General features: G+C 54.5%; 8 protein-coding genes across 8 annotated transcripts; 4 read left to right on the top strand and 4 right to left on the bottom strand.

Annotated features, from left to right (window-relative positions):
* Positions 1-1,779: 1,779 nt before the first annotated feature.
* On the top strand, positions 1,780-2,988 carry PHACADRAFT_150999 (uncharacterized protein; the record flags this gene model as incomplete). Its single annotated transcript, XM_007399777.1, has 1 exon — positions 1,780-2,988. Exon 1 carries the CDS (start codon positions 1,804-1,806, stop codon positions 2,986-2,988), a length of 1,185 nt encoding a protein of 394 aa, XP_007399839.1. The 5' UTR covers positions 1,780-1,803.
* Positions 2,989-9,479: 6,491 nt separating this feature from the next.
* PHACADRAFT_150994 (uncharacterized protein) lies at positions 9,480-11,377 on the top strand (the record flags this gene model as incomplete). Its single annotated transcript, XM_007399776.1, has 2 exons — positions 9,480-10,094; positions 10,416-11,377. 2 exons carry the CDS (start codon positions 9,480-9,482, stop codon positions 10,659-10,661), a joined length of 861 nt encoding a protein of 286 aa, XP_007399838.1. The 3' UTR covers positions 10,662-11,377.
* Positions 11,378-14,044: 2,667 nt separating this feature from the next.
* PHACADRAFT_128178 (uncharacterized protein) lies at positions 14,045-16,602 on the bottom strand. Its single transcript, XM_007399775.1, has 8 exons — positions 16,050-16,602; positions 15,837-15,989; positions 15,098-15,784; positions 15,034-15,039; positions 14,845-14,983; positions 14,655-14,790; positions 14,553-14,606; positions 14,045-14,501 (listed from the first exon to the last, which is right to left on the bottom strand). The coding sequence occupies exons 1-8, from the start codon at positions 16,585-16,587 to the stop codon at positions 14,439-14,441; spliced, it is 1,776 nt and encodes a 591-aa protein (XP_007399837.1). The 5' UTR covers positions 16,588-16,602; the 3' UTR covers positions 14,045-14,438.
* A 927-nt stretch (positions 16,603-17,529) lies between these two features.
* PHACADRAFT_199551 (uncharacterized protein) lies at positions 17,530-17,832 on the bottom strand (the record flags this gene model as incomplete). The annotated part of the gene is made up of 3 exons (XM_007399774.1): positions 17,530-17,597; positions 17,646-17,752; positions 17,810-17,832. The coding sequence occupies 3 exons, from the start codon at positions 17,830-17,832 to the stop codon at positions 17,530-17,532; spliced, it is 198 nt and encodes a 65-aa protein (XP_007399836.1).
* Positions 17,833-18,058: 226 nt separating this feature from the next.
* On the top strand, positions 18,059-20,177 carry PHACADRAFT_54509 (uncharacterized protein; the record flags this gene model as incomplete). Its single annotated transcript, XM_007399773.1, has 6 exons — positions 18,059-18,400; positions 18,537-18,637; positions 18,687-18,909; positions 18,964-19,092; positions 19,151-19,429; positions 19,485-20,177. Coding segments are annotated over 6 exons (1,767 nt in total), but the record flags the coding sequence as incomplete, so codon positions are not given.
* A 153-nt stretch (positions 20,178-20,330) lies between these two features.
* PHACADRAFT_262505 (uncharacterized protein) lies at positions 20,331-21,245 on the top strand. The gene has a single exon (XM_007399772.1). It carries the CDS (start codon positions 20,919-20,921, stop codon positions 21,213-21,215), a length of 297 nt encoding a protein of 98 aa, XP_007399834.1. The 5' UTR covers positions 20,331-20,918; the 3' UTR covers positions 21,216-21,245.
* A 749-nt stretch (positions 21,246-21,994) lies between these two features.
* On the bottom strand, positions 21,995-23,513 carry PHACADRAFT_150980 (uncharacterized protein; the record flags this gene model as incomplete). The annotated part of the gene is made up of 2 exons (XM_007399771.1): positions 21,995-22,571; positions 22,896-23,513. The coding sequence occupies 2 exons, from the start codon at positions 23,508-23,510 to the stop codon at positions 22,326-22,328; spliced, it is 861 nt and encodes a 286-aa protein (XP_007399833.1). The 3' UTR covers positions 21,995-22,325.
* A 2,359-nt stretch (positions 23,514-25,872) lies between these two features.
* Positions 25,873-27,230, bottom strand: PHACADRAFT_262504 (uncharacterized protein). Its single transcript, XM_007399770.1, has 4 exons — positions 26,621-27,230; positions 26,447-26,571; positions 26,194-26,392; positions 25,873-26,130 (listed from the first exon to the last, which is right to left on the bottom strand). The coding sequence occupies exons 1-3, from the start codon at positions 27,126-27,128 to the stop codon at positions 26,381-26,383; spliced, it is 645 nt and encodes a 214-aa protein (XP_007399832.1). The 5' UTR covers positions 27,129-27,230; the 3' UTR covers positions 25,873-26,130; positions 26,194-26,380.
* Positions 27,231-27,442: the final 212 nt, after the last annotated feature.

Here is a 27,442-nt window from a genome sequence, read left to right as displayed (position 1 = left end):
ATACTAAGCGGGAAACCCTCCTCGCACTCAAACAGACAGACTGCAATCAACCGAGACCCATCACCGTCTGACGAACGCTGGACCACTGGTAGGCCTGTCTGTCTTCAGATTTCGCATGCAAAATGAGCAAGACGTTCACAGGACGGTCACCAAAGGTATGTAGGTAGTTTCGCGAGAAGCTTCAACCATGAGTATGGCCGTGTTTCAGCAACTTGGACCCTAAGCCCGCGGGTCAGTTGACATCGGCGAAGACGAGATGTTTTCGGGTTTGCAATAAGCCCAACTCGCGTGTCCAGCTCAGAAGCAGATTAGTGATGCTTGGGAAGAGGCTGACGCGCACCGGAGAATGCTTTGTGCCTATGAGGACAAGCGTGGCCGAGCTGAGTCTCGACGCAAGCCGCCAGTTCGAGCCCCATGTGCAGGTTGTGACCGCCGACTGCTGGTGTCGCCCGCGCGCTGTCAGTAATGGAGAGCTAGAAACTCATTTTGAGCATGCTGTTCTTGAGTGCGGCCTGCGTTGTTGCGCCGCATCGGTCCAATGTTACGGCGGTTGCATCTATTGTCGCCATCAGATTCAGCGCACCTCATTCCCGTCTCGTATGTATATAGCCTGAGGATATGTTTCAGCACTTGTAGCCGAGCTCCCTCGTTCTTTGCGCCGGACACCGTTCATTGCTCCTCTGGAGCCCGTAACGATATCGCCGGACGAGATAGTTGCGAGCCGTCGCGCCTCTTAACCTCGGCCTGAAGATCACAGAGTAGAGGCCGTGTCGACAGACGCGAGCCTGGACTGCATCGGGCTTGCATTCTGGGCGGCTGCTCATGCAACTCGAAAGCTTGTTTGGCCGGAGCACTCGTAGGAACATCTAAGCTCGAGATCTTCGTCGCCGCTATGGGGATATTTTCACTATGCTGCGTATCTAGGGTCGAAGATGTTAACAGCGGCGTTGTTGATTGGGCATCGACTGGAATGAGCCAGCTATGGGCCGGCCTGGGGTGAAAGAGGAGGTAAGTGTGACTTGGGTCGTGTGAGCTGAATGTGCACCTGTGAGTTATTGCTGGAGGCTGAGTGGGAGTGACCCCAGGAAGCTACTGCGGTCGGCTCAGATGGTGTACTTATAAGATCGTTATATCGATTATTGAGTAGGACTGGCCCGTTGAAAACTAAAAACAAGTGGGTTAGCACGGCTTCGCCCGGAGCTTTCGTGCATGCCTTTTCGCCTTTTGTTGGCTGAGTAATAAGGCTGTCCTTGGGGAGCGAAGTCGTGCCGCTGTCCGGGCCCCGCCACGGTTTGGCTTGTCGGAATATTCCGCCTTCCTGGCGCGTGTCTTCATCCCCACTCTCGCACCTACTCCGTCCAGTCTTGCCTTCTACATTTTCCCCTATGGATCGTGAGCCAGCCCAGATTTTTTCAACTCCTTCAACAAGCTCGAAGGCTCCGTTCGCACCCTCAGGCACCACAGGCAGCCAGCTTACCGCCGTCTTCATCTGCCAACCTGCCCCTGGCGAATCTTAAAGGCTGTCGCACGGTAGAACATTATCTCACCGTCCTGGACACCGCTTGTCGAGGCCCTTGAGCCAGGTCAGTCCGGCCACCGGCTCACCAGCTAGCGCACATCCCCCATATTGGCCAAAGTTACCTCGCCGCTGTAACCCTACTCCCCATACATGGTCAAGGCTCTAAATACCGCCCCGCGTCACCTATATCAGCAGTCTGAGCAGTATATCTCTCCATATCTACCTCATCTTCCCTGCCACCGTCCAGTAAACCATCGCTGGGAGCTGAAAAAAAGTCGTCGACCATGGCAAATCGTCATTTCCCCCCAGAGCTGGTTAACAAGGTTGTTGGCCACGTCTGTGACCAGGCAGACGGAGCAACCTTGAAGGCTGCGTCCCTTGTCTGTCTCCAATGGCAGGCCATCAGCCGTCCATACGTCTTCCATAGAGTTGTTGTCACCACCCAGACAGGCCTCGAAAGCCTCGAAGCCTTCCTCCAATCCAACCCAGACGTCACTCGCCACATCCGCATTCTCGTCGCCCACCCAAAGTCTGCCCAAGTGCTAGACTCGGCGGCCTGGGTCACGGACGTGCCGTCCCTGCTTGCGCCGTTGCTCGTGAACCTGCAGGCCATCGAGCTCATCGACCTCCACGAGCAGGACGCGAACCTCGGCGTGGACTTCGGGCCCAAGCTCGCCGACTTCACCACCGTCCACACTCTCACGCTCCGCGCCTGCTTCATGGACCCCCCGCTCTTGTACACAGTGATTTCCGCGCTGCCCGCGCTCCGCTCCCTCGTCATCGCGGCCGTGCTCACCTTGCATGGTGGCGGGGGCCCGAACCTGCAGCAGCTGCGCGGCCCACGCCTCGAGTCGCTCGACATGTATTTCACTCCTGCGTACCTCGACGGGATGGAGAGTGTCCTGCCCTGGCTCGCGACGACCGAGACCGTGCAGAGCATTCGCTCCCTGAGGCTCATAGTGCGTCTACACGACTCGAGAGCTGTGGGCCAGTTCATCGAGGCAGTGGGCGGAGAGCTCGAGGAGCTCGATTTAGAACTCGAGGCCTTTTTGGGACTGCCTCTGGAGACGGCAAGTGAGTTTCTGCCCCGGTTAGCGACCAAAATTTACCTCACAAGTTTTGTAGCGATGAAGCAGAACATAAGCATCGTCAAATGCAGCAGGCTGCGCTCGTTCGCCCTTTATGATAATGACGTCCTGTCGGTGGCGGCCCTCGGGTTCATTAATGAGCTGAATTCTCCCCACTTAGAAACGATCTCGCTCACCGTCACGAGCGAAGCGGACGACCCCGAGCAGCTGCCGGATCTGTCGATGCTCGCCGCTCCCCTCGCCCGAGAGGCATTGAGCGCTCTCAAAGCCGTCCGTATCGGTTATCAAGGACCTCTTGCCATCCACATTGTCCGAGAGAGGATCCAGATGGCCCTTCCTGAGGTCCACTTCAGAGGGCATCTTATCGTCTTCCGTGCTTGAAAGATTAAACGTTGTAAGTCTTCATCCTTCTTGTAGAACTACTCTGAACGAACCTTCGTCTGTGACGCAGTGGTGTAGCCCCCATGCTCTTCAACACTCGAACAGCTAGAAATTAACCTTCCGCTCGTCAGGTATAGTCACAAATGATAAATATCTGTTGTCTCTTTCCATGAAGTCCACTGCTAAGAAACGTACTTGCAACCATGACCAAAGGATGGTCAAACAGTGGCGTGGCTCGCTCCAACTTCGCCCCGGAAGCCGAAGTACCGTGACGACTACGACACGACTTGCGGCGGTGCAAACTCAGATTTAGAAGAAGCTCGGCTAACATGCATGTTCATGATCCAGGGTGATACCGGCATCGTCGAGCACTGACCCCGCTAATTTTTTCTCGAATTACGATGATTTTGGGGAGTTGTCGGAAAAACCCGATATGGGCGCTTCCTTTCGGTCTGGTCGTAAAGGTGCAATGTATTACCATCCGCTCCAAGACAGCAGGTGAAAGCAATGCTGTTAGCAGACCCACCATGTGAAGACGAGCTTCGCCTCGTCTTCATGTTGCGGATGCTGGAGGTTTTGACCACTCGCGTAGTGCCGGCGTTACTGCCCACCCCGGCGCTTGCGAAGGGTCGAAGTAACTCGAGTTACGTTCATCTTGTTGGCATAGGCCATCATTCTCCCCTTCCCGTTAGCTCACAACCATTCACGATAATTGGAGACAGTTTCAATTTCTCTCCGCGTCTCGACTGCTTCTGTTTATCCCTGCAGAATGAGCCTATCCGGCTGGAAGTTACAAAATATTCGTCTTCGACGCCGGGTGGGATCCACCATTTCCCTTCGGTCACAATTCGGTCTCTCATGCTACGCTAGCATTGTGAGACAGTCGACACAAGCTCTACTAGACACGTCCCACAACGGAAAACAGCCGCTTTCCCCCGCAGGTTCTGTTAGTCTCAATCCTGCGGCCTCTGCAGTCTTTGAGACTTCAAGTTGCCCGTACGCCCCACGAGCTCCCCTTTCCACCTTCAAGTCCAATGCAAGTGCTGCTCGACAGAGACTGGATCCTCAACCCCCTCATCGTACCTTGCTCCGCCGCCTTTGCTTACGACGCACTCATTGTCCCAGCCCATCGGATCGTCTCTTCGGATGGCGTCCACTTTTATGTTCAACTCCCTTTTGTCGCCCGAGGGGAACTAGGGCGACAGCTGACTCATTGCGCAGGCAGACCCGTCTACGGTTCTCAACATCATCCTTCACTGCGGGCTGCGGCGACCCGGCTCCAACGCTCATGATCACCGTCGAAGTCGGGTCCTTGTCAGGCATGTTGGCATGTGACAATTGCAAGAGTGCCCTAGTCGCACGGGTTCAGACGCTACAAGGCGCAGCTCCTCGACTTAACCAAGGTTACATGATAGGATAAAAGAGCATCCTGAGAATTCTTGTCTTCGGTGCGTCTTCTCTCAATTGCAGTTGCTTGGCCGAGGGCTTCAATAGGTCTGTATATGGTTAGTGCTGTCCTTAAAGTGTCAATGCGTAGAAATTAATTATTAATTACACTGGGGGAATGGGCCGTAAGGAGTAGACCTGCAAAGGGCAAGTCTGAAGCGACCACACAAGTTATAGGACAGGGATTGAAGTTGCTGAGGCGTGTCTACCGCGGGATCAGCGCATGTGCATAAGGATGAGGGGTTTCCCAAGCATGCTGTAAGGTCACTGCATCTAGAAGTCATGAACATCACATTGGTTCCACCATCGTTCATGTACCATTTGGCACGCGTCCTCGTTGGTCCGCCGGTGCATTTGTGGTCCAATCTTAGGCCCTGCGCGGCCAGCAAGCACGTCTTCTACCCGAATGCCGACATCCTTTCAGTTCCGCCGGACGTTGTCCTCCTGTCCTCCGATTGCGTCTTCTTCTACGCCTGCCCAGGCCTGCTCACGCCGCAATCAGAGAGCAACTTCAACTTTCTCTTCCCTGTGATATTCCAACCGGGCCAATTGAGGAACAAGATAGCTGTATCTCCCTGAAGAATGACACGCTGCCAGCAGCGCAGCAGTCATGGGTCTGCGCGCGTACGGCGTGTGCATCTTATGCCGGAGACGCCGCTCTTCGTCCACACGCTCGCGGCGCTCCGGATTCCTGCTCAGCATGAAGGTGACGCCGAGGTCCGAGGAGTGCGCGAAGCGTATGATATGAAAACCGATGGTCCTCAACAGGCTGTTTGCGCCACGTCAATGCCATGAAGGAGATCCTGCACGTGCCGCCGAGCAGATACCCGCCCACGGCCAACTGCGGTGCCGAATCGCAAACTGGGGTTGGTACGGGAACGGATGCTGACCGCGGGCGCATCCGGTGACCTGAGGTCAGTATGTGGTCTGACTCGAACTGGCGCTGACGTTTACGACAAACCTGACGACGTCTACGGAAGTAACGGTGAGAATGTAGCGGTAGCGTATGTTGCGAGGCGTGCAAAGTGGTCAAAACTGGCACTGCATTGATGTAAACTCTTTGTACCCATACGCTATGTCGGATAAAATTCCTGTGTTGTTAAACGGTTTTGTTAAGAAAGCTGTGTTCAGCGAACGTCTACCTCAAGCACTGCACAACCGAGCACAACCGAGCACAGGTCTTGCATTTGGCCAACGAAGAGTGCTCATGTTGCTGAGGACTATTTGACGAGCGAACAATTGGCGGGCCGAGGTCCGTGAGTATCCGAAGAGTATATCTGCACTGACTATGTCTTCTTGTTCTGTTTTTCTTTCCCTTTCGCTGGAAGACCGTCGTCACGGTTGTAGCCACGCTTCAAAACGGACCTGATCCAATCTTCGTCTGCGAGCATATGATACCCTGAAAGCCCTGCGTCGCGCACCTAAGCCCCTTAAGCCCCTTCCTTTCGTCATACTGACGTCAAGACGATCGCAAAACTCTGTGGCTGCATCATGGCGCCGACGTCCTGGTCGATGTCTGAGTGAGGAAGCTGTGGTTAACGATGAGCTACACCGAAGGGTAAACGAAGCGCAAATGAGGAGGAACAGTCAGTCATTGCCGCGCCAAAATGTTCTCCCGGCACCAGAGTAAAAAAATTAATCTCTTCAATTTCTGGGATAGTGTCCAGGCATTATGTGAGTAGGGAGTGGTAAGAGTTGGTGCAGAAAGCGTTGTTCTGCTCCTGCGGCTCAGGCGCGGGCTCGGCGGCGCAGGTCAGGTCAGGCGTCAAAGCCGCGCACGGGGGTCGAGACTGAGAGCTACACGACGTCAGAAATGAATCATAAATGACGCTGCCCGCTCGAAAATCGAGAAAAATGGAATAAAAAATCAAACCGTTCCAGAACAGTCCTGAACCGTGATGACCCTCCCAACTTTGTTCTTTCTCGCGCGGCATCGCAGGACCCCCACACCGTGCATTTATCGACAGCTGGCTTCCCCGTCACGCGTCACATGCGGTCACGCAACGCAGGTCACGCCCCCGACGGCGGTGGAGGCGGGTCTCGACGAGGACGAGGAGGATAGCGAAGAAGTGGCAGCGCAGGGACACGCAGCTTGGAGAGATAGAGTGGGTGCTGAATTATCCACTCGACGAAAGCCGGTTAAACCGCGGGTTAGAGTGAAGTCCCTTGTCTGAAGACGGCCGTGTTTTTCTTCCGACGCCTCTACATGGACCTTCACTCCGAAAACAGGTGACGAACTGTGTCTGCGACAAGGCCATCAACATGCGGCATCGCATCTCATTCGCCCTCCGCGCAATTCGTTAGGGAAAGAGAGGTCGAGACGACAGGAAAAGGCAGATCAGATGGTATGGGAACCAGCGAGAGCGCGCCAAGGGCTGAGAAAAGCTTCGCGTTTATTGAGGGACACGGGATGGACGATACAGAGCCGTAGGAAGTCGCAGAAAGACGCTGCGGCTTTCTACGACTTTCCGCGACTTGCTGCTACTTATTGCAAGTCGCAGCAAGTCGCAGGAAGGAGGGCCACAGAAGGGTTCGTTTGCGTTTGCGTTGCAGATCCACAAAAAACGCCTTCCCGCCGTCAACGACGCACAGTCCACAACGAGACCGGATGGCCACGACTAAGCTCCGCGAATATACGCCTGACACGACGAGGACGATGACCCATGAGGGAACGAAGGGGCTAAGCTGCGAGGTGTACACGCTTCTGTTTGAATAGCCATTCCGTACGTGTCGCTTGCTCTGAGAGTCCACTGATTCAACGCAGGACTCACCGAATCCGCAGCAAAGCTTGAAGAAAACGGTCCGTTACTGTCAATCCGTAGCTACGGTCCAATGTCGGCAGCGAGACGAGGATGAGGTCATTCCAGACGCGGCCGCGGCCGTGGCCGCACGGAAGAACACAGAGAACGCAAGGGAGCTCGTCCTGCAGCCTTACGCGTAAGCCGTCGCATGAAGAACACACGGTCAGGAATCCTAAAATGACCCATAGTTGAAGGGATCACAGAGGGCCTTCCATCTTCGATTATTAGGCTGCGGGGGCAGTGTTATTTGCGCATAGACCAATCACAGGTGGAATGTGCGCACCAAGTTTGTTGTTTGCCTACTCGAATGCTCACATTGGCTCTTCATCTAGCTGATAGGGGTTCCGATCGGCGAATCCGCCATCCTCGACGTTGACCTCAACGTCTCCTGACGTGAACGAATCCAAATGAGCGGGATATTAGCTGTCCTGTGAGGAACCTTTCAGATAGCATGGGGCCTTCTCGATACGGCGTGCGTCTAGCCTTCAGCCGGCGATGCTGTTCTACGGGCCGCGTTTCTCGGGGTGCCCACGGCGGGGGGATCTGCATACGATTCTGCCTGGTTCTTGACAAGAATATGCAGCTTGGCTGTCCACTATCGCGTTTCTATCTGGCATCTTGTGTTCATCAACAGAGAATTTGTTGCAGTGCAGTGGACTATGGTGTCCGCACGAGGGCGTCGTTCGATCGGCCCAAGTCGTACCTAGCTAGGTATGGATAACTTGGAGCGCCGTCGAATTCATAAGAGTTCTACTTACCAATTGCAAAATGTCACGCAGGGCAAAGAAGATAGCTTCCAGTCTCGTGAGAAGTGCGAAAGGCCTGTAGGTGCGGATCCCGAAGCAGCGCCGAGCCCAGTCGCGAAGGACCGCTTGTCCCAGATACGCATCCTACGACGTCCGGTGCCGCGAATACCTGGACGAAAAACGATTGGACTCCACGTCTTGCTACGGACTCGGCCTGGTGAGGCGAAGCATTGCCGTGGCGGCGGGGGACCTCCAGGCCGGGCCTTCTCTGGACCGTTTAAATTGCCTAGTCCGTCATAACGCGCAGGGCGCGCTTCAGCGGCTCCAGCCTCAAGACTCTTGCAAAATATTAGAAAATCACGTTGCAGACGAACGGAAATATATCCTGCAGAGATTTCAGCTTCGTCCGACAGTCGGCGGTCGGGCGCGCTAGGAGGGCGGCGAGATTCTCTTCAGCAATGACATCGCCTTTTTCCTTGACGACGGCCGGCGTGCTGCTGCAAGCATTGGCGATGGCTCTCTTCTGAGGCTTTCCTTGTTGGTCCGGCGGCAGAGTCTTGTGCAAGACATCAAACGCGACGCGTAGGCTGCGGACGGTCGTCAGCCCAGACGGCGGGTCTCCACGACAGCGACGTACTCGAAAAGACGTCCGTCCGCGACGCTGTCCCGCCTCAAACTGTGCACCGTCTACGTGCCGCATCGGCTGACAATGGGGAAAGCCTGCGCGCCATGGTAGTTTCACGCGAAGATGCGGCGATGCATGTAGGCCATGCGGCTAGACCCCGGTTGCCTCTGTTCATTCTGGCGCCGCTTCCCTCCCGCTAGTCTCTCACCACTTTATCAGTGCACGTACCTCTTCGCAACCTGGAACTCAGTTCAACTATACACCTCCGCGGGCGCCCCAATGAACCTTGCAGTCGGGTCGTATTCGTATTTCGCACGGAGTTCCCAGGTCTGTGTAGCGACTGGAGAGGAAAATTGTGAGCATAGGCCGAGTTGCCGCAGATGCGTTCTGGCGGTAGCATAAAAGATGCCTGAGGGGCCGTCAATGGTGAGCCAATACTGTTTGAGTCGTTGTGGGATAGGCCGTCGGGACGTCGTTGGTCCGTGGCCCTCCGTCGACCTGCAACCACCCTCCAGCAACCACTATCCTCTCTTACGGCACCGACGAGATCCTGGCCATCTTGCTCTTAAATCTCTCCGCCTCTCGTGTGCAAGCTGCGCCGACGACGCGAGGACCTTCCTCACCGTTTTGCCAACTGTTTCGTCCTCGTGGTTCGCCTAAAGGGTACATGCGCTCACCTGCGAACTATAACCCAGCTGGGCCGGTTAGTGGACTAACCGGGCCTGCGCTCTCAATCGATGATTCAAACGTTCCCTGTGTTCTTTCTGCACCCCACCGTCTGCGTCCCTCTCAAAGTCGCAGACATCGCAGCTTCACGTCCCCTAAGCATCTGCTCTCCTTCAAAGAGCATCTCTCTTCCCTGTTCCGTCTCAAATGTCTACCGACTCCCTCCCCATCGAACTCGTGATCAAAGTCGTCAAGTCTGCGTACGGTGGAGTCGACGGCCAGACCCTCGCATCCTGTGTTCTCGTGTGCAAGACGTGGAGAGCTGTATCCCGCCCATACATCTTCGAATGTGTCAAAATCTCCTCAAATGAACGCCTTATCGCTCTCGAAGACCTCGTCGAGCACGACGACGCCGTCGGTCCCTACATCCGCACCCTCATCGTCCGACCTTCCGTCGAGCTCGCCACAGTACCATCGCCCTGGGTCAGCAAATTTGCTAAACGACTGCCGGCGAAGCTTACACGGCTGCAAGCCATCAAGCTCATCTGCATCTTCGATCTCGGCGACGCCTTCGAGCACGGCCTCGTGAACGAGTTCTCAAAGTTCACACCCGTCGACCGCCTCATCTTTGACCAGTGCGCGCTCAATCTCACCCTCGTGTATCCGCTCGCGGCGGCCCTCCCGCGCCTCCGGCATCTCCACTTGGGTATCATTATGCCTATACCATACGTGCTGCCCAACCTTCCTGAACAGCTGCATCCCCTTCGGCTCACCTCAGCCGGACTGGACGTAGGCGACATCTACCCATATGGGCTTCGGGAAGTCGTCAACTGGATCCATTGCACCCCTTCACGTCATACCCTGCGCTTTGTCACGCTCGTTGCGAGGATAGGGTCCTCCTCCTCTGCAGGCCGGATTCTCAGCGAGCTGGGGCACCAGTTGGAGGAGCTGGATCTCCGGCTGGAAATAACCTTCCCCGCGACCGTCGAGGCAGAAAGTATGTCCAGTTTGAGCCCACAGACCGGCGCTTCGCTGATCGCCCGGCACACAGTGATCAAGATGGACATTAGTCTACGCGACTGCACTGCGCTCCGCAAACTAACGCTGCGTCACCACAGCCCGCTCTCGCGCGCGGTGCTCGAGCTCGTATCCGAGGTGCAGGCTCCGCTCCGAAGCATCACCCTCGGCGTCCTCAACGTCGCTGACGCAGACACGCTGCCCAGCTTAGCACCGCTCGCGGCCGTCATTAATAACGACCTGATGTCTACGCTGCAGGAGGAGCGGTTGTTGTACACCGGCCCTGTGCCGGAGAGGGTGGTCTTGCAGAAGCTGCAGAGGGATCTGCCGGACATACATGCGAGGGGTGTCTTGTCGGTCGAGCGCGTTTGAGGAGAGCGTTCGAAGATCTCTGTCGGCTATAGTTCGAAACGATATCAACGACCGGGGAACAGGATGGAATCATGTTTCTGAGCGATAGCTTCTCTTCTGATTAGGCCAATATGGCCACACTCGTGGGCTCAGCCAAGCTCCGACTTGACACGAGGTATCCAATACCAATCGGGGCCATCGTGGAACGGCAGATATAGCCATTGTTCTCGCTGCGTACCCCCTAAACGACGCCTTCTGCGGGTTCTTTGTCCCTGCTCGAACCACAAGCGACGGTCTAGGCCTTTCTTCCTTCGCGACCCCCATCCAAGCGATGTCCATTACGTCCGGGGAGGCCCGGCGGGACATCTTTTACTGCGCGTGCGATCGCGGACAAAGCTTGACAGGGCTCCTCTTGACGGCATCTCAGCACACAGCGGCACACTGTCGTAAACAGGGGCACACTGCGGGACACGCACGCATGGCTGCCCCGGAGCGTCTGCCGCGTGTGGGACTTCACGCAGCCCTTCGAGCCAGCGCCTCAGCTCGTTATGCCGCTCAGGTCTAGGCTCCAGGAGGCATTCAACTTTGGACCCACCCCCGCTTTTACCATTTATATGGTTTGTTAGCCTAAGGCGATTTTTCTGCTGTGTAGGTCCAGGCCTTCAGATGAAACTAATCCTCTTCATGTACCATTACAAGATCAATCATAAGGGGAAAAGGTATTATATGATGAGGGCGGTATAAGCCTACCATAGGCAATAAGATCCACAAATATCACCGCCTGCACTGAAAGATTGCGAAGGCTGTGATAATTCGGATATTCTTGGGTCATATGCAGGAGTTAGAGAGATTGTATGGGAAAAGCTACGAAATGACGGCTATAACATCCGAAGGTAGTCATTCAGGAATTTTGTGACGTTTTAGAGTAAACGCCACAAAGAGAGCGCTTATCGTATTTCCTTGTCTCGATATCGACTTCAGTCTAGGCCACTCTCACTACCCCCGAGCCCCTTTTGATACTGCTTTTGACTATTTCACGTATTTCTCTCTTAGATTCACGTTCAAAGTCTTTAGTCTAGTCTGATACTCATGAAGTTGCTGTTACGAGGCACCATCGCGTTCGGTCAGTTTACAGTACTTCCTCAAGCAACCAATTCAACACAATGGCTGTCATAGAGTGCGCCGACGAGTCTTAAGGATCCAAAATTATGCTCTTACCAGGTTTTGCAGCATCTGGCTCCGACAATCAGTCTGACTTCGCCCACCAAAGCGCCAGCCGGCGTTGACTTTCTCAACGTCCCGTTCATCAAACGCGGTCCAAGGTATGACACGTACGCCGTTGAATCCGGCTGCCACAAACCGCTGCTTGAGAAACACGCTTAGAACAGCTACATCACAGAATTTTAGCAATTTCCTGGCCTCGGTCTGCCATTGCGTTATACTCCGCGCATGGCGACGAACGGCGCGGGGCTCCAACGAGCGGTTGCTTTGCCGCGGATGAGGTACGTTTTGCTCTGGTCGAGCCTTCCAGAAACACCAACGGTAACTTGGCTGTCGGTAGACTTTGACGAATTCATGCGCTCACTGTGACGTGCCAACGGACGTCATTGTCGACGCGCAGGCAGGCGTCTAATATAGCGACGATTCCGACGTTGCGCGCTTCGGCATTTACTGCCCTCGACAAGTAAGCAGCGAAACAAATACGCGGTTTCGCCATTTATCGCTGGTTCTCACTGGCACTGAATCATGTCCACGATAGTTGCCGAACTCAACGGGTCTGCTATGCTTCTCGCTGGGCTATCGTGATTCGTCAGTGGTCACATATGGTAATCGCCAAATTTGCAGTCAAAAGCTCTTCACACACCGCAAGCGAATGTCCACTGTAATATACTCTGAATTTATGTGATTGTGTAATTTGCTATAGCCGCCCCAGCTCAACAGGCCTCGGGGACGGGTTCATGCAATCTGGCACGGGACCTACTTCGGGAGGTCTCGGGCCATCCCTGCTCCGGATTTCTGGCATAGTGCATGTCCTATGTAACGGCCTGGTACCTGCTGTGGTATGAAATATTGTATGTGGTTGGTTGAGGTTGCCCACAATACACTGATGGCCCATTGCGCTGGCTAAATATCTTTTGGATCTTCCGTCTGATTGACCGACTCATAAAGATACCGAGTTTGCAATGGACAGACAAACTTTATCGGGATTATCTCCACTTGGTAGCCTCAACGACCTCTTTGCACCTCGGGCCACACTTTCCTCGATGTGAGTGCTTCTATCTTACTTTCAGCTTGGTGCATAGGACAATCCCGCCAGACTGCGGTCCAGATTATCGTCTACCCCGTTCCAGATCTCCCATTCATTTGTGGGCTTTGTGGGTGTCATGAATGATATCATTTCCTAGTCACCGAACCGATAATTCATGGGATCCTGCTGAATAATCAATTTTTGTTGCTTTCCGCCGGGATTGGACAGTCCTTGTGGGATATCTTTACATCTCTCCCCTACCGTCATCGTCTACATTCGGGTTAACACTCGCCCGACGCGTTGCAACAACGACATGTCATCCAGTCCCATCGACGGCCCACAAGGCTCGCGTAATATCCAATCAGGCACAAGTAACCCTGCCCATTCCACAGTGCGGGCTGCTTGCGGCATCGATCTACATACTCTTCCTCACTCCGTTTTTCTAGTCTAGATCCGCTGGTGACTGGCCAACCGACCTCACATTCATCTCATGTGACGATGTCAGCTTCTACGCACACTCCGCAGTCATCCTCTCCAGGTCTCAAAACCGCTGGGACTCTCTATTGTCCTACAGCCCGCATTCTGGTACCGCAGATGCTAACAACAATACCGATGCCGCCATATACCGCCTACCAGAGAGCTCTGACATCCTCAACGTTGTCCTCCACACCGTATACAACAGATCTTGCGCATATCTCAACCCATCTAGCCATACCCTAGTCAGCGCCATCGAGGCTCTGGTGAAGTATGGCATGCACCTTCGACAATATATCGCCCCGGGGACACCACTGTACACGCTCCTACTCGAACGGTCACGGAGTTCGCCCCTCCAATTCTTCACCGTCGCCGCGCAATACGATCTGAGCGAGCTGGCCACCCCGATATCTGCGCTGCTGTTGACATACGACGTCAAGGACATCCCCGATGAGTACGCCAACCAGATGGGCCCCCTGTACCTCAAACGGTTGGTTATGCTGCGGTGCCATCGCCTAGACGTGCTGAAGCGCCTTGTCGTGTGTCCACCGGACGGGCACGCGCCCACGCCCACCTGTGGATATAACGAACAGCGGAAGACGACATCGGCATGGGCGTTTACTGCCGCGTCGTTCGTGCTCGAGGCTGGGCCAGGTGCGTCGTTGGGCCAACGATATGCCTGTGCTCCAACGTTGTTCCTCATCGACCAATTATTTTTGCAGAGATCACCGAAATAACACTGGACGTCAGGTTCAGGGAGATCGGAAGGAGTGCGACATGTCCCTTGTGCCAAGTATCCTTAGACACTCGAGTGAAAGATCTGGTGAATGCGTGGTCCCAAGTCAAGGTGCGCGCCTTTCCCTTGACGGTCCCTGAGTTGAGTCTCACTTCTATCTAAGAGAACTATCTAATTTTTTGCGGAGGAGACGATGGCGTAAAGGGTGCAGCTTAGAGCTGACAAACTCGGAGATTGTTGCGGGTGACGTATACAACATGGTTACGGCTGGGAATCGGCCACTCTATACAGCATCGCGCAGATAGCCAGATCGCAACGAGAAGTTTATGCACAGACAACTTTACAGATAGCAGCGCGTGCGCCGAGAGGTCAGCCCGAGTTCGCCAGCTTTAATCAGAATTCCCTGTATATCCTCCTTAGTCAGGCGCATACACCTAACCTGACATTTGCTTACCAATTGCTTTGACATAAACCGCGAGTGATAGAAATCTCCTCCGGCAAACCAAAGCTGAAGCAACATTAGCCTCAGAGCAGTCTCAAGAAAGCTACTACTCACCCCAGGATGTCCGGTTGGACGGCATGTTCCTCGTAGCTCGCCTTCTTCATCAAGCCCGTGCACTTCACTAATCTGAGCGACAATTTCGGGACCAAAGATCTGCTTGTTTGTCTCGCGTATGTTGTGATATCCGGTGCTAGTTGCATTCATCAGCCCAGATTACGAATAGAACGTCGGAAAAGGTACTCACGCTAAGATAACCACGTCCGCGGGCAGTGTGGAGCCGTCTTCAAAGACGAGGCCTTCCGACGAATATGCGACAGGCTGAACGCCTTGCTTGATGCGTATCCGGCCCGATGCGATGAGATCTGCGGCGCCCTTATCCTGCCCTAATGACTACTCAAAACTATCCAGCAAGCTCAATCGGAAAGATACGTACAGAATCCTAGAAGGCAACACGGATTAAAGACTGAACGACGTTTAAGAGCTGAAGTTCCACTCACCTCCATATCTTTCATACACCAAGGTTGCTTGACCTTGCCCCTCGGACCCCAACGTCAGCTTCAGTCCGCTGCCTTTCAACTTCTCATGGAGTTTCTTCTCCTCGGCCCACTGTTCCGCCTGGTGCTTAATCATTTCTTCGCGCAAGAACCCAATGGGCGTTGACGCATTTTTCAGGTCGCCGACGACGACGGGCACGCCGGGAGCCCACTTTTCGTGCAGGTGTTTGAGCACATTCGAGCGCGAGACGACACACGTCGCGGAGCGCTGTACCATGGTCACCGACGCCGCCCGAGCGCCTACGAGGTCTTGGCAGACGTCGATGGCAGTGTTACCCGCACCGACGACAACGACACGCTTGCCCGCGAACGGCGCGGCGTCCATGTACTCCGTCGTGTGCAGCACCGCGCCGGGGAAGCGCTCTCGGCCCGCGAAAACGGGGATGTTCGGCTCGCCAAGGACGCCCGTTGCCATGATGATGTGTGCGGGCGTGACCGTCACGATGTCCCCCGCGCGCTCAACTGTGAGGCGCCATCGCCCTCGGTCCGAATCGTACACGGGCCGTCCACGGATGCTGGTGCTCGTCCATACTAGCAGGTCTTGGTTGTCTGCGTACGCCTCCAGCCAGTTCGCAAGCTTGTCCCGGGGTGTATACAGGGGCCAGTTCGACGGATAAGGCTGGTACAGCACTGTGAAGGGTGCATCAGAAGACAGAGTTTACGTCTCTGTGGCGTCACCTACACTGATGATGCTCCTTGGGCGTGTGCAGCGCAAGGCTCGAGTAACGTTTTCGCCAGTTGTCGCCAATGCGCGCATTACGTTCGATGAGCAGCGTCGGAATGCCCATCTGCTTGAACCGCGCGGCAACTTGCAGGCCGCTCTGCCCACTGCCCACTAACGCTTGCGTCAGACCCGAAAAGCAAGTTAGATGACCGATTCCAGGCAAAGACTCACCAATCAATACAGTCGGATTTGACCCTGCCTTCGCTTTTAGGTCCGCTTGAAGTTGCCCCCAGGTTCGCTCCTCCGCCTGTTCCTCCCAGTCCACCCCACCCACAGGCTCTTCATGCCCCTTCAGGTCAAGAATAATCGTACTCGCTGTCAACGCCTCCCACCGTCCGGTCGCGCCTCGAACGAGCCGTGCGTGCCCCCGCCCCCAGGCAATCGGCGTGTGATACTTGAATCCGAACTCGACGGTGCCAGAGTGGTACGTTGGCGCAAGGTGCGGGTCGTCGTCGAAAGTCACGTTCGAGACAGGGTTAAATGGAAGCGTATCTACGAGGAATGTCGCAATCTTCCTCCGCCCGTGTAGCGCACGATTGTTCCAGGTGAAGGTCAGCGAGTCGCGGAGCCAGCCGTCAGGCAGGAATGTACGCGCAACCGCATCGGCGTCCAGCGCATACAAGGCCGTGCTGAACTCGCGTAGCCATGTTGCAGCGATCTGTAGAACGGTGCTGCCGGGTAGTGTGGTTTGCTCAATGGGATGCTCCATGGGACTGTGAATGAGACATGACTGACCACGCAGTCCTTTAATAGCAGTGTGGGACGCCTTCTGATAGGCAGGGGGGTCGTCCCGGGCGCGAATGACCCGGGATTTGCGAAGGCATTCGAATGTGGGGCCCGTGAGATCGCGTGTCGTCCTCGTGAACAAAACGAGTTCGAGGGCGATACTCGAGCATAGTCTATCAGGTTCCTCATGAGCTCTCTGCGGAGCCCTGCAGCGTCAGAGCGGTGCCTTGACGTGATTTTCAATGCGGCTAAAACCTTAACTGAGAATCGATCGGATATAAGTCGCATCGCTCAGCTGCTGGGACGATATGGGAACTTGGCCTAACAGAGCAACGGAGTCAATACGGGCACCGGGCAGCCAGAAGACTGCATTCCTGATGTTCCGAGTGTCGGAAGGCCGCAAAGCGCATTTTGGAGTCTGCAGAACTGCGTGGGAAAGACCAGCCGCGGGGTATAGTCAATGGGCCGGTCGCAATAGCGGTATGAGGCGCATGCTCTCCGGTCATAGCGATGTCAGGGCGGTCGGAGCGGTATGTGGGTCCTAAGAAAACGGAGCGGACATGATTCGAAACAGAAGGCATGAGGCCAAAAGCGCGGCTCGGCGGCTGATCATGGCGTGCCCAGCGCAAGTTGGTCTGGACTTTCAGTTGCAGGAACAGAGATGAACGTATTGACAGGCGAGCTGAGACATGAACTGGGACAATGTGGGTCGCAATCTGCCTTTGACAGGATCAAAGCCCGGTGTACGCTGTATATGTATGTGATGGAAATTTGGAGCACACGATGACGTACGGAATACTCGTGGATACCGGTGCTCAATCTCTCCACCTTCTCTAGTGCCCTGCCACGGCTCCTGTGTATGCATCGTTTTACATCATGTGCAGTGTTCGCAAGTTGACCGGCACTGCTGATACCAGTGAAGAGCTCAGTTCTTCGCAGCAGCAGATTTCCGAGCGGTCTTGGAGCTCTCAACAAACAAAACTCTTTGTTTTACTGCAAAACTGGTGAGTCCGAGCAGCAGTCCTGTGCATTTGCGCCCACCTTTTGGATCGTACTTCACAGCTGCTAGACTAGGCCCGTTTCGCAGCCTCTGGGTGGTGTAGAAGAAGCCCGTTTGGGCGGTGGAGATGAGACGCACGAGAAGTGTGCTGAAGGAACAGAATTATGAGGCTCCGAGTATGCTAAAAGGGTTTTGGCCGACGCACCGTCCTTTGCTCTTTGCCGCCATCGTCGTTCGCCGCAAGTCGGGAGCGCCCTCTGCAAACGCGGACAAAGCGTCACGGATTCTCCGTGACGGGACCCCTTTCTGTGACCTTCGTTACTCGTCGCGAAGCGTGACGGCCTCCTCCTTTTCACGCTCCTCCACCACTGTCAATGTTTCCCTCCTCCAGCCTCGGCATTCTTTCGTAGCTTATGTGGTAAATATAATATTTAGCACGTCGTAACGCGTCCAAATGCCCCGAGGATCGCCCTATAACTCGTTCGTGCACCCATACGCCATTCGTGTCGACGATTTCTCCGGCTCGTCCAGCTTAAAGACCGTCCCGCTTTTGCATCTACTGTCGCATACGCACACAGACCACATTCAAGGGTTGTCTGCAAGATCATTTGGGCATACTGTGTATTGCTCTCAAGACGCGAAGGAAATGCTTCTAAGACATGAGGTGCTAGCCGAGCGACAGCTGAGAGAGAAGGATGTACGAGCAGAGAACATACGAACATTTAAGCACCTCAAGATCAAGCCCCTTACGCACGATGACGGAATGGTTTTCTATAACGGTTCAAGAGACCTGCTCGTAAGTGAACCTACCCGGCTATGATCACTGCACTTTGAATGTGGCGCTTTGCCTTCTAGACAATTTGTTCGGCCTGCCGTGAACTTTATCTCGGAATTTTCTGTATGTTTATTCTTATACTGCTCCCACTTGGCAGAAACCACTGCCCCTCAACACGCCAACACGGTGCGAATTGTCGAACGGCAATCACGTTACAATAACGCTCATCGACGCCAACCACTGCCCAGGCGCGGTCATGTATGAAAGTTCTATCCCATCTCGTGGACATTTTTTGATATATCTACAGGTTCCTCATTCAAGGTTCCCTGGGCTCGATACTCTATACTGGTGACTTTCGCGCTGAGCCGTGGTACCTTGATTCTCTCAAGAAGAATCCTTTCCTCGAGAAATACATCGCTACGTGGGACCCTCATATTTCGAATGCTTTCCCAGAGACCGTAGGCGAGACTTTGGAAGCTATCTACCTCGACACCGCATGTATGCTGAGCACGAAGCTTATACCTTCTAAGGTTGGATTCGTTTTGTTGAATGTATACAATGTGGTGGGCTAATCTCCTTCAAAGGATGAAGCGACGTCTGGGCTTGTCTCTCTCATGAAACTCTTTCCCGAATCTACCCGTTTCTTCATCAATGGATGGACCTGGGGTTACGAGGACATCTATAAAGTAGTGGCAAAAGCTTTCCGAACGAATGTATGTGCATATATGCTCATTTTTGACATGTGCTAATGATACGCCACGTTATCTCCAGATTCACGTTGATAGGTATAAGCACACGGTCTACTCTCACCTTGACCGTGAACCGTTTTTGCGCTCTATCATCACCCGAGACGAGCGTGCTACGCGATTCCACGCTTGCGAACGTTTTGATCGTTGCAGCGAAGTCAAAGCTGAAGGCCAGGACACGCATACTTCAAGCGGCAATCACGTTGTCTACGTTAATCCGGTGACTATGGGTGCTACGGATTGGCAAGCTTATATACGCGAAACGGAGGAGCGTTTGCAAAAGGGAGAGACGGTGAATCATCTAGTATGATCCCTCAGTGCGATAGGGTACAACATATTTCTGACGATATCGATTACAGCTTGTGGCGCTCTCGAGGCATTCACCTCTTCCCGAGCTCCAGTCGTTCGTTTCGCTCTTCAGGCCGAAACGTATAATACCCAACACGCTCGATCCAAAGCTCTGCAGCCTTGACTGGGCCGCAATCCCAGGGATGTTCTCCGGCCTTCTTGCATTGGATGAAGCTTCCTTCAGAACAGAGGTCCGCCAGTCGATCGCCGAAGAGCTTGGACTACAATGGACTACCATGTCGCTAAACTTGGACGATGGAGAAGATGTTGCCATTACGAACTTAGAGGGAAACGGCTCACTCGAGATAGCCGAACGATGGGCAGACGATGGCAAGATCCGACACAAACTCCAAACTCTCCTGAAGTACCTAGACGGTCCCGAACGCAATTCAGTAGAGCGTCTCCTGAAAGTCTCCGCCTCTACCGATACTCAGAGCCAGACACAAGATGTCTGGAATGAAATGTCGGCTGGACCTCTCAAAGTCGAAGCGAAGGCTCAATTCAAGGAAAGGGGATTCCAGGGCCGCGCAACGCATTCTCAGACTGAGCGTGCCATGGCGCGTCTCCATGCAGGGTTCTCAAAGCCATCAGCGAGAATGCAGGTGGACAGCGACGCGGAGACCGAGGACGGGGATAACGAGGAAGCTCATATGAATACTGCACACTTCCTTTTTGCGTCATATGCCGACATGCCGTCACAGCTCCTGGATCCGGTGGCGGCTTCATTTTCACCTGTCCGAGAAGCTGCCAACGATGAACGTATGGTCAATGCTGACGAGGCGCCGACGATCGGTGTATCCCTCCACACTGCCTTTGCACCATTTCTACCGTCTACTCCGTCTACTCCTCGTTCGGGGCGTCTCTCACCTCCTCCGAACAAGCACCATGACTCTACTCAGATTAGCTCGAAAGATGTCCCTCAAACCCCTCAGCAGCCTCGTCACGCCATGCTTGGAAAACCTTTCCAGCTGCTCTCACCTGCGCCTAGTACACATAAAAGACGTCGGACGACACAGCACCAGTCCGCCGCTCCGGACAACCACAACGTACGAGACGCTTCAGCTCCTTTGGACCCCTTCGGGCCGGTACACGATCAGAACACGATGCCAAGATTTATTGACATCCGCAAACAAGCATTTATAAGGACGCCATCCAGGTCGGACATGCCTCAAGCTCGTTCCCGGAACTCCGTAGAGCGTGAACCGAAACGACGACGGACTCTGGAGGACGAGACAAGCCTTCGCCGGTCCCTAGGTCTCACGAAAAAGTGCGTGCCTCAAGACGAAGCTGTTACCATCAATCAAACCTCAAGCTCTCAAGCCCTGAACCGAACAGATACAGAAGATGTCGTGATGGTTCCCTCAGTCGTCGGGTCGAGCCGGACCCTCTTGGCGCCGCCGCGGAAGACTCGAGACCGCCAGTCGCGCGCAGCTTTGAGACAGAGCATGGCAAGACAGCTGGGCGCACTAGCACCGACGTTTGTGAAGGTCCCCCATCCCGCAAAGGAGCATCGAAGTGACGAGCGGTCGAGTTCGCCGCACGAGGTGCCCGAGACGCAAGAAGAGGCGGCAGATGGCGTGCGCTTCCTGGACGAGCTGCCTGCGAGCATGGACATCGAAATCGACATGGAACGCGTGCACGAGCTCGCGCGTGAGTGGCGCGTGCAGTTCGCGAGGGGCGTCAAGCCGAACGTGGTCATCCCGAGACTGAGCTGTCTCGAGAGCCAGCGGGACGAGTACTAGTGGCCTGTGACGATAAGGCGTGTTTTTTCTATCATTATTGAGTAATTTATCGCGCAAAACTTTTGGTCGGTGGTGTACGGTGCATAGAGACGTTGAGTGCTAGAAGCAAGCCCAGACCTAGGCCTGAAGCTGAAGCTTTGAAGGCATGAGACGTAAAGCTGTGGAAATATATTATTACTATATCATTACTATTACCATATCATTAATATTACTATTACTATATTATTACTATTACTATTACTATATTATTACTATTGCTATTACTATATTATTATTACTATTACTATAATTATTACTATAATATTACGCAGATGCCCTCAAAGTAAGACACGATTTTCTTATCCCTGTCTTACTCGCTTCAGGGGCCCCGTCTTATATACCTTTTGACCGCCCCTATTTCGTCGTTCTCCTTGATTGGGCCAGATAGTTGTCCTTTGCTTATGCCGCGCGCAGCGCGCCTATGCTGCAGCCCTATATGCGCCGTTTCCTGTCTGACTTGCAATCCTCTATACATTGCAGCGAATGAAATCGAAAATCTTGAGCTTCAAATTTCATGCCCGCAGAACCACATCCACGAGGACAGCAGTCGCGGAGCGCAACGAAGCGGCCTCTTGTATAGGAATCATAGCCTTTGAATTCTAACAAAGACAAACAAATAACATAGGATGCGCACCTGAAGGGTGCTCACAACGTCTAATTCGAGAAATGTGCGCGTAGTCTAGGCATGGCGAAAGATAGCCTTGATCAAGTCCTATAATATGCTATTGGGCTGTTAAGCCTTTCACTGGTCTGAGCTGTTGATATCAATGCTACAAATATGTACACAAATTTCGCAGGTAGAAACCCAATGCCTAGTTCAACATGAATTCAGATTTTACTACCAATGAGTAGGCTAGCTAATTCGGGTCGAAACGTGATCTTATGCGCTGTGACAAATTTACAAAACCGGATAGACCCGACGACAGGGGTGCCTATTTCTAAACCAAATACTTTACCGACTCTTCTAGTCAAGTGTCATTGGAAACGACGACCGACTAGCTCGCACAGGACCAGTTTAGCAGAGCCAGTCGGGATTGTCAATGCAAAGCCGAACCAGCACTTACATCCCATTCAAACGCGCTCGACCTTGAGGACGCCCATCGCGTGTATGACGGGCAATTCTCGCTGCAGCTTCTCCAAAATGGCGCTCTCGGGCACGGGGCCAGAGTAGAGCACACGTTCTTCTTTCAGCGTGCGCATGAGCGCCTCGCCGATGTGTGCTGCGAGCGGTGCAAAGCTGGGGAGCGCATGCACGTCGGGGGCGGCGAGGACGCCAAGGGTGATGCTCCGGAGCGGTGCGCGCACCTCAGACACGAGCTCGAGCACCGCGCGCGAGAGCGGGCTGTGATGGCGCAGCGTGAACACGCGCAGTGCAGTGCAGCTGCGCAGGCTGATGTCTGTTCTGATCACTGCGAAAGGGAGGAGATCAGCAGGGGCGCTAGGTCCGCGGTCCGGAGGAGGCGTACTTTCTGCTTCGACGAATGGAGGGAAGGACATCTCAAGCTTAAGGTCCAGCTCCACTAGCTGCGGCCCGAGTTCGTTAAGGACTCGTCCTACGACGGAGGCATTCCCTATTCGCGCGACGAGCACGAGAGAGCGCAGAGTCTGGCGTGAAGGCGAGCTCAGGACCCAGTTAACGACATCCCGAAGACCGTAGGGGTAAACGCTGCCCACGTCTAGCCCGACCGAAGTGAGTCGAAGGGGATGTAGCTGCGCCAGGGGCTCGGTCAGCACAGACAGCACAGGCATGATAACGCCGAGGTGGAGATGCCGGAGGCCCGGTAGCGCTGCGGCGAGCAGGTACACGAGTGATAAGTTGAGTGCGCATTTGTCAATTGTGAGGCGGTCGACGGTGGCGAATGTGGCGAACTCGTGCACGAAACCGCGCTCGAAGGCTTCGCCGAGGTCGAAGATGCAGATGAGTCTGATGGCCTGTAGGCGCGCTAGCTTGGATGGTAGCCGCTTGGCGAGCCTGCCGACCCAGGAAGATGGCACGGTGGTGAGTACGGGAGAAGGCTGAACGATAAGGGCACGGATGAAGGGACCGACGTTGGCGTCGCGTTCGACGAGGTTCTCGAGGACGGTGAGGCGATCGTCTGAGGCGATCTTGACGCGTTCAAAAATGTATGGTCGGGATACAGCTCCCCAGATCCTGCATACGAGAGCACAGGACGTAAGAGTCAGAGCATCGGCGTCATTATATGCAAACTTGATGGCCTTGTCGACAAGTTCGACGGGGAGGGCGTCGGCAGACATTCACTGCAAGGAGGGAGAGGGAGAGGGATTCAATCGGAGCGGCGCTCAGGTTATATAGCATCGATGGGGAGCGCACTCTATTTCATCCAGTTTAGCTTGAGTATATTTCGCCGACAGATGCATGTGTCTATTTGGGTTTATCCTGATAATCTTATACAGCAAGTCATTTGAGGGGGGAGGGAGGGGCCGCAATAACATGTGCCACAGTCAAACTCCAACGATTACGACTTGTATTGCCCGCTCACCCTCGACAGCCCCCAGAGTATTCCTCCCATCACTGCCACCGCATCTCCCGCTGCGGAGAGCGACATTTTCGCGCCCAATGACGAACTCTTCCAGAGTGGACCCGCGAATGGAGCAGTTGCAAGGCCACACAGACAGCCGCTGCATCATATCGGGTCTTCAACTTCGGGTTGTAAAGCAGGTGGCGGAGTTAGGAAGAAAACTGGCGAAAGGGACACGGAAAGCCGAGGAGAACAAATTCATCATCAGCGGAGCCAACCGATCGCCTGAGAGCAATGCCGCAGCCCCAAGAGAAACCGCGCCCTGCGGGCAATGTTATGGGCCGTCGACGACACCTTGCGTGTCAGCGTACACCCTACGGCAAGATGGTGGACAGATAGGTAGCCGCCAGTCCAGGTGTGTCCAGGCCGTCGTCGAGATCCATTCTCCTGAGCAACAATCTGCGGCGGCCAACGCCATCATATTCGACGCCATCCACGCAGATGGAACGAAATACCTGAAGAAACCACGGCCGGTGATTGAAAGAGGGCTCCAGGTGCTGTGGATTAAGCTAGGGGATGAAAAATCTCGTAACCGAATCTCCTGTTGCCAAAGGTGTGCAGGATCTCCATTACATCCGCACGTGCTGTGACGCACCAGTCAATGCGACCGGTCCATCGATATTCCGCATGGTGGGCCCATCTAGTCTTGAGGCAGGCGTGCCAGTCCGTATGTCGGATACAGCACTTCATAAGTCGTGTTCACTTGCAACTCTGATACTGGGCTTTATAGAATGAGCGTACCTACTACAGGCGAACGGACTCTCAGCACGTTCAGCAGGGGTCCGCTTCCCAGGACCTTGTGCCTGCAACAGACATCACTTCGCGCACTTCCGATCTGCGGGATCACTTCCCTTGCTGACGGGCCTGCCATCTAGCAAGTAAGGCCTATTCCAGCTAAACGGTGCCTATTTGTACCTTGCGGGTCAGGCAGGGCTCTTCTTGTTCGGGCTAACATCATGACGCTGTAGCAACCGTGCGGTCCTCCATATTCTCTGCCAGAGGAGTCGGACTGCTAGGCGAGGATGCGGCGGCAACCTTCAGGGTCATCGGCCGGCAACTTTCAGCGATAATGAGCCAGGCAACGGCTCGGCTGGCCAGAGAAAGAATTCAGGAAGGTCTTCTCGATACCATCTTTCAGCCGCAGGGGTCTGTGAGGCTGGTGTTATCCCTGGCACTGCGTACACTTTTAGCAGCCCGCTCTATCCCGGTTTCTTGCCCGCACTGCGTGTCCCTCTGGGGTCCACCGGAGTCTTATGTTCTCAGTTGGACTCGTCGTTTGGCGCACCGTAATTTACGATCCCGTCTGTCATGAAAATCTCGTCAGCCGGACGAAGAGCTAACGTGAACGTGGGATTCGATCCCACTTTAAGAAGAGCTAACGTGAATGTGGAATTCTGGTGCGTACGTACCTTCCACAAATCGTCCTCGTTGTAATGCCTCTGCAGCATAGTCGTCGCAGGCTCCAGGGAGGCTTGCGAGCGGGAGGCAGCATCATGCGGCGATAATTCAGTTGGAGATGCGGCACGCCAAGGATCATCTGAGGGAGGCACCGAAAGAGGTATGAAGCCAATATGAAGCCCATGTCGAACCAGTGGATTTCGTTTGGTTGGCCGGCCGGTGCACCACACACTCGTCGGCCCCTCTTAGCCCCGCGTACTGTGCTTGTTCTTTCTGCCGCATGTCTCCTCGCTCTCAAGTTGCGCCGTCGATCTTTCGGCCAGAGTCGCGTCGCGTAAGACTATTCCACAAACCTGCAGAGGCCCACAGTAGTGTCATGGCTATCATGAGAGCTGCATCGCTCTGGAATGAATATCTATATTCTCCCACTTTCCCCTTTCATCTTCTTTTTGTGTTTAGTTATATTCCTTTACCTCTCCAGCGGAAGCAACATCACTCGTGAAACATCTCTGACACAGTTTTTTTTATTTTAACAGAGCCTCCTCGACGCTTAGGCCGCATGCGTGCACGCGCCTGCCCTGAAGAACGGGCGGGGCTGTCAGCGTCCGATCGCTGCACACAACTTTGATCGTCATCTACATCTCTCGTCTTCACTCGAGCTCCTCTTTCGGTTCAACCTCTGGCATTCAATCTGGGTTTTGATAGCGCATTATCCCAAAACCTAGAGAGACACAGAGTGCAAAATTTTCACGGCGACCACGTAGCTTGGCCCAGTGCTCCTCAGGACGCCATCTTGCAGGTCAATTGGAGCTCGAGACTTCCGCCCCGGAGATTATCCGCTGTCCAAAAACTCAGTGCTGCAGTACGTACGTCGGCAAAATTTGGTGGTGGTGGCAACGTCATGATGCGATGGTGCGAGAGGGCCTCTGTGCAATCTGGTGCGTGGCCTTGTAGGCTACAGGCCACACCATCTCGTTCACAATGCTGACTTGCGAGCGTAGGCTACGGTTCAACTTCAATTGCGTGTATAGCTGTCGGTCGCAGTGATACTGCACAAAAATTCCACTAGAAATATCTGTCCACGCAGCGGCATCTTATTGGTGATAGCAGAAGCATGGTCATGGGGGTGTTTGAGACCTGTGGGAAACGAGGGCACTCAGTCTCGCTAATCCATCGTGCGTCTGCTTGTCATATCGTTCTCTGTGCGCAGCATCTTGAGCAAATACTGCTGGCTGGGCTGAACACAAGACATACCCTCTGCTGTGCCCAGCTATTCAGTGCTCGCGCCAGGCGTTCGCCGAAGACGGTTTTGCATGCCGTGCATCGTATACTTCCCGCGACGTTTTCGAACGTTACCTCCATAGACGTCGTCGTCAGCTCTGTCTCGATCGTCAGCATCGCGTATACCGCTTGTTAGCCCCGACTTACCCGGCCGCGCCTCCCATATGAGATACGCCGCGGTCAGCATCCATGCCCGCGTCATCCCAGCCTGCGTCTCCGCGTCACAGTGGTCCGTCGGCGGGTGCTCACCAGGTGGTTCGCGTAGGATCTCTTTCATAGCCTCTACGCGTGCATGCTGGAGCGAGATGAGCCTCTGAAGGTACACAGGGCCGATGCGATCTGCGCACTCTTGACCGATGTCGACGAGCTTCAAGCTGAGCAGGAACGTGGACGCCTGCGCCGCGAGGTCGTATAGGTCGTACTGTGCTGCAAGTGTGTAGATGAAGAGCGGTGCGCCGGGTGTGCGCGCAACGAGCAGCGCGAAGAGCGGCATCCCCGGTGCGAGGTGCACAGCGAGCGGCACGCCGTACGTGTACAAGGCCGCGATCGCCGCACTCAGCGTGTCATTGGTCGGGCTAAACTGGTCGCAAGGCCGGCCGTAGATGGTGTGCAGTATGACGTTCAGGACCTGAGAGTGCTCGCGGACGAGGAGCATGGATGTTTGATGCTCTGATTCGCCCTCTTGGAGCGCTACAGGGAAAAGAGAGCCGAAGTTGTTCTCCGATCGCTGCATGAGCAATGCTGAGTGAACGTAGAAGAAGACGTCATCCGAGGACAGCAGGGCTGTGTCCGGCGTAAGAGGAAGGACATTTGAGTTGGGTTGGAACACCGTCGAGACGGTGACATTGTCCGGTTCGCTGGTTTCATCGCTCGCCGAGGGAACATCTGAAGGCTGTATAGTTGGGTACAGTCAGCTGTGAAGAACTGGATGGGGGAGGCTTAGGCTAGGAGACATACCTCGTGTGCTGT

The sequence above is a fragment of the Phanerochaete carnosa genome, assembly GCF_000300595.1.
Source record: "Phanerochaete carnosa HHB-10118-sp unplaced genomic scaffold PHACAscaffold_9, whole genome shotgun sequence".
In the NCBI taxonomy this organism is placed as follows: Eukaryota; Fungi; Basidiomycota; class Agaricomycetes; order Polyporales; family Phanerochaetaceae; genus Phanerochaete; species Phanerochaete carnosa.
Note: the sequence above shows the minus strand (reverse complement) of the source record. Positions and strands in the feature narration are given on the sequence as shown.

Coding starts and splice junctions, on each gene's coding strand:
- PHACADRAFT_262504 (XM_007399770.1), bottom strand. CDS start 27,128: ATGCTCCTCGTCCGCGAGCACTCTCAGGTCCTGAACGTCATACTGCAC. Junction 26,572..26,620: donor CATATGGGAGGCGCGGCCGG/GTAAGTCGGGGC, acceptor CGATCGAGACAG/AGCTGACGACGACGTCTATG.
- PHACADRAFT_262505 (XM_007399772.1), top strand. CDS start 20,919: ATGGCAAGACAGCTGGGCGCACTAGCACCGACGTTTGTGAAGGTCCCC.
- PHACADRAFT_128178 (XM_007399775.1), bottom strand. CDS start 16,587: ATGGAGCATCCCATTGAGCAAACCACACTACCCGGCAGCACCGTTCTA. Junction 15,785..15,836: donor GCCCAAGGAGCATCATCAGT/GTAGGTGACGCC, acceptor CACCCTTCACAG/TGCTGTACCAGCCTTATCCG. Junction 14,607..14,654: donor GTCCAACCGGACATCCTGGG/GTGAGTAGTAGC, acceptor ATGTTGCTTCAG/CTTTGGTTTGCCGGAGGAGA.